The sequence below is a fragment of the Lemur catta genome, chromosome 6 (genome assembly GCF_020740605.2).
Source record: "Lemur catta isolate mLemCat1 chromosome 6, mLemCat1.pri, whole genome shotgun sequence".
NCBI lineage: Eukaryota > Metazoa > Chordata > Mammalia > Primates > Lemuridae > Lemur > Lemur catta.
This window is the reverse complement of record NC_059133.1, coordinates 7058186-7067324: the sequence shown is the minus strand read 5'-3', so window position 1 is coordinate 7067324 and position 9139 is coordinate 7058186. Positions and strand designations below refer to the sequence as shown.

At 56.3% G+C, this 9139-nt stretch overlaps 1 protein-coding gene across 7 annotated transcripts in view; it reads right to left on the bottom strand.

Moving 5' to 3' along the window:
• Window positions 1-9139, bottom strand: part of CHADL (chondroadherin like) — a 29124-nt gene that overhangs the window by 19436 nt on the left and 549 nt on the right. For all 7 annotated transcript variants that reach the window (XR_006735940.1, XR_006735938.1, XR_006735939.1 and 4 more), the window contains exons 2-5: window positions 7323-7494; window positions 5079-6782; window positions 4385-4551; window positions 3459-3657 (exon numbers count right to left, since the gene is read on the bottom strand). Coding sequence is in view for 3 of the 7 variants with exons in the window: in XM_045554826.1 (XP_045410782.1) it covers window positions 3459-3657; window positions 4385-4551; window positions 5079-6782; window positions 7323-7494 (2242 nt within the window). In the remaining 4 variants the exon portion in view is untranslated. The remainder of the gene's footprint in view (window positions 1-3458; window positions 3658-4384; window positions 4552-5078; window positions 6783-7322; window positions 7495-9139) is intronic.

The window sequence follows — 9139 nt, the reverse complement described above, 5'->3', positions numbered from 1 at the left end:
CTCTAGCCCAGGTGACAGAGTGAGACTTTATCTCAAAAAAAAAAAGAAAAGAAAAAAGAAAGTAGCCTGTTGGTCCTGATTTCCTCAAAAGGTAAATAGGTTTGAAATTATAAAGACCACAGGAGCAAGGCAGATTTCAGTTCAGAGGGGCCACTCATCCCCTGCCATCACATACATACCCCTCAGCTCCGTGACTCTGGTGCTGACAGGTCAGTTACATCAGCCCCCAGGGGAGGACATCGGGAGGAGGATGGCCAGGGTGTGCACTTTGGCTCTGCTGCCTGCTCATGGAGATCATCTCAGATTCCCTGGCAGTTAAGGAATCCAGTTCCGACTGAAGGGCTTCTAGGAGAGCTGGGTTTGTGTGCCATTTTGGCCTTTCATTCCTTCCTGAATGAAGCAGCCATCCCCAGAGGTACCATGAGCACAATAGCCCCAGGAGGAGGATGGCAGAGCTGGAGGACATGTTTGGCTGCTATTCCAGCCCTGGGTTGGCCTCCCCAGGCTACATATGACAAATTAAATCCCTTACTTACTAAAGTCCAACTTGTCAGATTTCTGTTCCTTGCAGAGTATATTCTGACATACCTCAGTATCAATTATGAAGACTAAATGAGCCAATACATGAAACGTATACAAAGCAATAAAGAATAGGCCAGGCGCGGTGGCTCACGCCTGTAATTCCAGCACCTTGGTAGGCCAAGGCAGGAGGATTGCTTGAGCTCAGGAGTTCGAGACCAGCCTGAGCAAGAGTGAGACCCTCATCTCTACTAAATATAGAAAATAAGCCAGGCATGGTGGTGCATGCTTGTAGTCCTAGCTACTCGGGAGGCTGAGGCAGGAGGATCACTTGAGCCCAGGAGTTGAAGGTTGCAGTAAGCAATCATGATGCCACTGCACTCTAGCCTGGGCAACAGAGTAAGACTCTGTCTCAAAAGAAAAGTCAATGTCTTGGGTCATGAGCTCTTGAGCACCCCATCTTCTTAACCACATTGTATTGTCCTTATTTACATTCTGCCATTCTCCTTCCCAAGACCATGTGTTCCCTACAGGCAGAGCCTGTGTCTTGCCTGGCCCTAATACCCAGCACAGGCCTGGTAGAAAGTTGGCTTTGATGAGCGTTTGTGAAATGGAAGCACATCCGTGACTGTTGTGTTGCTCGTACCTAAAGGTCACTTTGATTTGTCACAGATGGAAATATTAACCTCTTGGAAATTTCTACTCAAGGCAGAGAATGAACCTTGTACCTCAATTTGCCCTTGGCTGGAACTAAAGGTCTTCTTGAGTCTCCCAGCAATGGGGCCACTGGCTGGGAGACATCCTACAAAACCCTCCTACTCTGCTTGCCCTGCGTGAGGACCCACAGGGACTCCTGAAGCAGATTAGAGCACATCCAAGCGTTCCAGCAAGCTACCCTGCAGCCCTCATCCTTTGCAGTCATGGGCCAGGGAAGCAAGAGAACTTTGCTCCAAGAGCCTCAGACACCAGGCACCAGATAAATACGTATGTACATCGCTCAGTTCACCTTCACAGTTACCCTGTGAGGTACATATTGACTTCATTCTACAGAAGGGAGAAAGGAAGGCTCAGTGAGGTGTAGTAACTTGGCTGCTTCAGTTTACAACTGTTAAAGGAAAGCAGCGGGTCAAACCTAGGCTGGCCTACTGATTACCGCCAGTGCTCAGTCAGTCAGCATCACTGAGCACCTTTCGTGTGCCCGACACCAGGCTAGACACTGGGGCCTCGCGGGAGAGTGAGACAGATGTGGGCCAGCCTCGTGCCTTCAGCAGGGTGAGCACCCACCACCCGGAATACTCTGCCAGTATGAAGCCCTCAAGATAAGGACCTTTAGCCTTCAATTCCTTTGTATTCCTGGGAGGAAACTGCCACCTTCACTCAATAACCTAGAACCCCAGGGCTGGCACTGAGGGGATATCGCCATGTCAGAAAGGGTGACTGGATCAAATGGTCTGAGAGGTCTTGATTCCTGCTGAAGCCACCGTACTGTGGGCGGAGGCTGGGGTGCCTTCCCCTTGTAACTACAGCCCCGATCTGGAAGGGGACTCACCTGAGCTTCTACTCCTGAGCCTGGCTCAGCACCTATGTGAGCTTCCCTGGGGCTGATGCAGGGAGAAAGCACTAATGTGGGTTGAATTGTGTCTCTCCTAAAAACAGGAGAGTCCTAACCCCCAGAACCTCAGATGTGATCTTATTTGGAAATAGGGTCTTCACAGATGTAATGAAGTTAATATGAGCTCATGAGGTTGGGCCCTAATCCAATATGACTGGTATCCTTATAAAAAAAGGGAAATTTGAGCAGAGACAGAGAAGATGACATGAGTGACACAGGACACCATGCAAAGATGGATTCGGAGCTTGGGATTATGCTGCCACAAATCAAGCGATGTCTGGGGCCCCCAGAAGCTGGAAGAGGCAAGGAAGGATCCTTCCACTGCAGGTTTCAGAGAGCGTGGCCCTGCTGCCACCTTACCTTGCCTTCCAACTTCTAGCCTACAGAACTGTGAGACAACGCAGTTTTGTTCTAAGCCACCCAGTTCCTGGTACTTTGTTGTGGCAGCCCTAGGGAACTAACACAAACACTATCAAATGGACCCCAGCACCCCAAATCTTCAAAATGCAGGTCCAGGGTGAGGCAGAGCCGTCTCCCCACCTTCCTACTGCCCACTTTCTCCATTCTCGTTTCCCTCTAAGGACCGCCTCTCTTCCTCAGACCGCCCCCCATGGCCTTATCAGCAGTTGTTCCCACATGCAGGGGAGTCCCTGTCCTGCTCACCCTTCTCTAATGTGCTGTGAGGGTCTGCTACAACTGAGGGTTCAAGCCAAGGCTGAATGTCAGGATGGTGAACATGTCAGGTGGGGCCCACCCTGTGGCTGACGGGGTAGGCATGGGAGGCAGAGCCAACACCACACCTGCACTTCACTCTCCCCATTGCTGGACCGGGGCCCTTGAGGTGGGGGTTGGAAATGGTTGAATCAACAGTGATCTAGCCAATACGATAACAGCAGGATTGGCTTTAGGGACACACTGGGACCAGTATACTGTGGCTTATAAGAAAGGCCACCGTCACACTGAAATAGCACATAGTTGGCCAGGCACAGTGGCTCATACCTGTAATCCTAGCACTTTGGGAGGCCAAGATGGGAGGATCACCTGAACCCAGGAGTTCAAGGTTGCAGTGACCTATGAGGACGCCACTGCACTCCAGCCTGGGTGACAGAGTGAGACTCTTTGCCCCCCGCCGAAAAAAAATAGCACATAGTCATTTCCTTACAAACTCACCTTGGGTCCAGGCCAGAGGTGAGGAGAGGAGGTCAGACATTACTGAACACACACAACCAGGTTGTTGCCCAGCTATGGAACCACATGCATCGGGACCCCTGCTACCTAGGGGCTTTGAGAGCTGGCCCTCCCATGGAGGTCTTGCCCCATGACCCACCTTTTCTGATCCTGGCTGTCTTCCCTTGATGGGGGCTTTCCTGGAGCCGGACCTGGAGGCTGGTGTCCGCTTGGCCTTCCTGGCAGCCCAGCCTGGGCAGGCTTGAAAGACGGCAGCTGCAGCTTTCACCCTCTGGCCCCGGGCAGTGGGAGGGGTGGCACAGGTGGCCCCCACCTGCAGGTTCAACCCAGTAAGCCACCTGAAGAGAAAAGAGAACTTGGGGAACCCTGTGCTGACTCCCAGCTGAGAGCTTTCCTGAGGAGATCGAGGGGGTCATTGGGAATTTGGGGGCAATGGGGCCCAGTGGGTGACAGCAGGCTCTGCAGAGAATCCTGGCTTGGCAGCTCACCAATTATGTGACCTACAAGCCACTTCAAGCCTCAGGTCCCTTCTCTGTAAAAAGGGAATAACAGTAACCAGTAACAAACAGTTACAGAAGGTTTAAGATATATCTGACGCTGTTCAAATCAATTCACATACACTGACTAATTCTTACAACAACCGTCATGAGATAGACACTATCATCCTCTTTTAACAGATGGGCACAGACAGGCTATGTGCCTTGCCCAAAGGTGGTAAAAGCACAGAGCCAGGATGGGAGCCCGGGTCTGCCAACTCCAGGCTTCCTGTTGCTTTCTTATGTAATTATGTAAAGTGACCATGCCTATTTATTAGGTTCCAGCCCACTAGGCAGGGCACATATCATTCCTACTTTATGGATGATGAAATCCAAACTCAGAGAAGTCCACCCCAACTCCTCCAGGGAGGGTAACTGACCCTGGAAAGGGCTCATTCATGCCTGGCTCCGACAGGACCCCCCCTTCCCTGCCAAGATGCTTGGCTAGGCACAGAGGCCCCCAGGGAGACGGCAGGGGGTTGATGGAGAGCAGCTGGTGGGTCCCCCGGAGTCCAGGAGCGGGGCACACCTGTGCAGTGGGAGCAGCTGGCAATCACAGTGGAAGGGATTACCACTGAGGTCGATGAGCTCAAGCCGGCTGAGACCAGGCAGGGCAGGCAGGGCCCGAAGCTTGTTCTTCTGCAGGTGCAGGCTCTGGAGCCCTGGTCCCAGGCCCGAGAAGGCCCCAGGAGAAATCTGCAAGGAGGTGCCAGGCCCTGATGTGAGCTCCTGGCAGGCCCTTCCCACCCCCAGGTCTGGTGGGAAGCCCCATCCTCCCCCAGCAGAGGGGGAGTTGGAGAGCCCAAGGTAGCCCAGGTAGAAAATGCAGTGCTGGGTGGAAACCCAGATTGGTCTAATGTCAAAGCACTTGCCCTGTCCAAGTCACCTGGATGCTCAGTTCATGGTTCAAGTCCCCCCTACCCCCAACCGCTGCATAATGGTAAAACCTCTTGAGGACTCTCAGTATGTACAAACAGTAGGTGACCTTATGGCCCCAAATTCCTCCCTCCTCCATACTCCAGCAGTGCCTTCCCTGGGCTGCCCTCCAGTTATGTGGCACTGGATTCGGCCTGGCCTTTCACCCACACCTGAGCTCCCTAAGGGCAATGGCAGTGCCCAGCCTAGGACCTGGCACCAAGGGGGTGGCAAATGCTTGCTGAGTGAATCTTGATGCATGTGGTATGGTGCTACCTCCCCCACCCCAATACACATCCCGTGCCTACCTGCTCCAGGCCACTGCTGTTCAGGAAGAGGTGCTGTAGCGACCTGCCCACAGGCCGGAAGGCCCCATCTTGCAGGGATCTGAGTGGGTTCCCAGAGAGCTGCAGCTCCAGGAGGACAGGCAGCTCCTCCAAGGCCCCAGTGGGCACCTCTCGCAGCTGGTTCCTGTCAAGGTGTATCTTCTCCAGCTCCAGAGCTGGGCCCAGCGCTCCTGGGGACACTTGAGCGATACGGTTTCCACTCAGATAGAGCCAGCGTAAAGCCCGTGTCCCCACCAGGTCTCCAGGTGTTAGGCAATCCACAATGTTGTCCTGCAGATGCAGGGAAAAGAGTTTGGGCAGGGCGCGCAGCGCGGCCCCTGGCACCTGCAGGAAGCGGTTGCGCTCTAGGTACAGGTAGCCAAGGTGTGGGGCCCCTTTGAGGGCGGCAGCACTGAGGCTTGACAGCTGGTTGTCAGAGAGGTAGAGGTAGACCAGGCGGCCCAGCCCAGCTAAGGCGCCAGCCTTCAGATCTGTGATGCCACAGTGTTGCAGGTGCAGAGACACCAGGTGGCCCAAGCCGGAGAAGGCCGCTCGGGGCACCGAGGGGAAGTGGTTCCGCCTCAGGTCCAGGAGCTGAGTGTCATTGGGGAAACCGCGGGGCACTGCCTGCAGGCCGCGGCCCTCGCAGCTGCTGTGCCGGGACTCGGCGACGCACACGCAGGCGCGAGGGCAGGGCACCACCGCCCCGTCCTCCCCCGCGGGGGCGCGCGGAGGGGCGCGGGGCCCGGCTGCTGCCAGCTCCTCTCTCTTCTCCGCCTCTTCCTCCTCCGGGTCCCCGGGGCAGCGCAGGTCCGAGGGCCGCAGCGCGTCCAGGGCCTCGCCTCGCAGGCGCCGCGGGCCTCTGCACGCGCCGTCCGAGCGCACGCGCGCCCGCGCCAGCCACTCGAGCAGCGGCCGCGCCTGGCAGCCGCACCACAGCGGGTTCCCCTGCAGCCGCAGCCGGCGCAGCTGGCCCGGGCCCTGCAGCGGGGGCAGCGTGTCCAGCTGGTTCCCTCGGAGATCGAGGCTGTGCAGGCGGGGGCAGCGGGCGAAGGCTCTGGGACCCAGCACCTGCAGGGCCCCGTGGTCCAGCAGCAACTCCCGCAGCCCGGGCAGGGCCAGCCCGTCCTCCTCGCCCGCGTAGGTGAGTGGGTTGTGGCCCAGCTCCAGACGGGCCAGGCCGCTGGCCTGGGACAGGGCTGGCCCGGGCAGGGCCTGCAGCTCATTGTGGTGCAGGCTGAGGCGGCGCAGGGCGGGCAGGCCGGCCAGGGCCTCGGGGGCCAGCACACTGAGCGCGTTGTGGGACAGCCGCAGCCAGCGGGTGCGCAGCAGCCCCTGGAAGGCCATGGCAGGCAGGTAGACCAGGGCATTGTGGGCCAGGTTCAGCGTGGCCAGAGCGCCCAGAGCCCCGAACGCCCCGGGCCGCAGCTCCTCCAGCATGTTGCGCTCCAGCTCCAGCCGCCGCAGGGAGCCCAGCCCGTCCAGCGCCTCCTGGGGCAGCGTGCGCAGGCGGTTGGAGGCCAGATTGAGGAAGAGCAGGCGGCCCAGGCCACGGAAGGCGCCCTCGGCCACCAGCTCCACCTGACAGTGCCGCAGGTCCAGATGTGTGAGATAGGGCAGGTCCTGGAAGGCAGCTGGAGGGATCACCTTCAGCACGTTGCCCCGGAGGTCCAGCCGCTGAGTCAGCTGCGGGCGGGAGGGAAAGCAGAGGCTGAGACACAGGGAGCCGCCTTTGCAGGTGCCGCTGCCTCACCTGGAACACTCTTCTCTCCCCTCGCTTTTCCTGTATTTCTCTTTATCCTGCTCCCTGACGCCTCCTCCAGGAAGCCTTCCTCAGTCACTTGGGCATCCCCCACTGTGCCACTTTTCACACGGTATTGTCACTGCCTCTTTTCTTTTTCTCTCCCCTGCTGGCTCCTGACTCCACAGGGCAGAGACCATAACTTCCCCTGCTACATCCTCAGTTCTCTGCCACAGGGTCTGTAATAAATGCCATATTTATCTATAGGTCACCTGCTTATTTTCATCATGCCATAAGGATTTTAAATAGAGTATCTCCCTGTTACTGGTTGTTATTATTCCCATTTTACAGATGTGTAGACTGAAGCTCAGAGAGAAGGAACCAGCCAGGCAGTGGCAGAGCCAGTGGTGTCTAGCCCAGGCTCCTTCCACTGATCCATGCCCTGCCCCACTGCCACCCTGTGCCCATGCTCCCACCCTGCTGACCTCAGGGATGGCGTTTGGCACCTCAGTGAGGTTCTGGTGCCGGCAGGCAACGTGCCACCTGGAGTTGTCACAGATGCAGGTCTGTGGGCAGCGTTGGGCAGCTGCCTGCCAAGCTGGGCCTGACAGCAGAAGCAGCAGTAGGACCAAGGAGATGTGGGTGGAGCTCTGGGGCCTGGGAGAGGAAGGGAGAGTTGTGCACAGGGACCACACACCTCACTGAGCCCCAGCCATGGTGCAGCTCCTGCCCCCAGAACCCTTCTTTGGGCTCAGGAAAGTACCATTGCCCTGACCCTCACCGTGCTACCCTTCCCCCACCCTCCTGCTGTGCAGTGGCAGTTCTACTACTAGTCCTATTTCACTCTGGAGGAAACCAAGGCTCAGGGAAGAGACCTATGTGCCTAAAAGTTTATCCAGAAAAAAGAAAGAAAAAAAGAAAAACTCTCTCTCCAGCAGCTCAGTGAGGACTTGCTGAACATAAGAATGACTCGAGTTCAGAGCACGTACCCAGGCTGTGGTGAAGCCCCCAGTCCAGGGGGAGGCTCAGAAGCACGCTGTTGTCACACAGATACACAGCCAGCTCCCAGGCAGCAGGGAGCATAATGGTGCCCACATTGAGAAGCCAGCCTGGCAGGAGGAGAAAAGGACCCAGGCTTGGCCCGTGTTGCAAGCAAGACTGGCGGTCGGCTGGGCACAGTGGCTTATGCCTGTAATCCTAGCACTCTGGAAGGCCGAGGCAGAAGGATTGCTTGAGGTCAGGAGTTCAAGACCAGCCTGACCAAGAGTGAGATCCCATCTCTACTAAAAATAGAAAAAATTAGCCAGGCATAGTGGCGCATGCCTTTAGTCTCAGCTACTTGGGAGGTTGAGGCAGGAGGATCGCTTGAGCCCAGGAATTTGAGGTTGCTGTGAGCTAGGCTGACACCTCAGCACTCTAGCCCAGGCAACAGAGCAAGACTCTGTCTCAAAAAAAAAAAAAAAAAAAAGATTGGCAGGTCCAGGTATTGTCAGGTCTGAGGTCCCTGAGTAAGCCTTAAGGTCTGGTCAGAGCCATACTACCATGGTGAGTGGGCAGCTCAAACCTCTTCTTTCTTTTGTGTTTATTTCCCCTTTTGTCTTCCCTTTACCTTAGCACCACCTGGCTAGCCTGGACTGGAATGGGGGAAATTGAGGGTATGGGTTTGGGGCTGTGCTTTGAAGAAGGTATATCCATCCACCCACCCACCTACCCATCCACCCACCCATGCACCCACCCACCCATTCACTCATCTACCCACCCACCCATCCACTCACCCATCCACCTATCCCCCAATCAGACCCCCTCACCTCACAACTGCAGCTATTGCCCATTGATCCTTAGGGACAACTGCTGCCACTGTGGCTCTCCTGGCCTCCCCTATGCTCCACTGCCCACCCAGCAACCGAAGGGAACATTCCAAAACAAAGATAGGACCCTGACACCCCCAGCTGAAAACCCTCCAGCATCTCCCCATTGCCTTTGATGGAAAGTCCTAACTCCTGATTACTCAACTAGAATCTGCTCAGATTCTTCAGTGTCTCCCTTGTCTTCCTCACCGCAAGCACACCTGGAATAGCTGTGCTGTCACTGCACAGGCCCAGAGCTTCTCCTCTCTGCCTGTGTCGAATGAACTTGTCCAGTTCATTGTCCTCATCTCAGCCTATGTCATGCACAGCCTCTGAGCAGCCTCTCCTGACCCCTGAGCTGCCCCCTGCCGCCTGCTCTCGGGATTGTCACTATCTGGTTTTGCGTCTGCTGTGGGTGCCAAGGTCCAGCCCCTGCCTTGGAGTTAGTGGCCTTC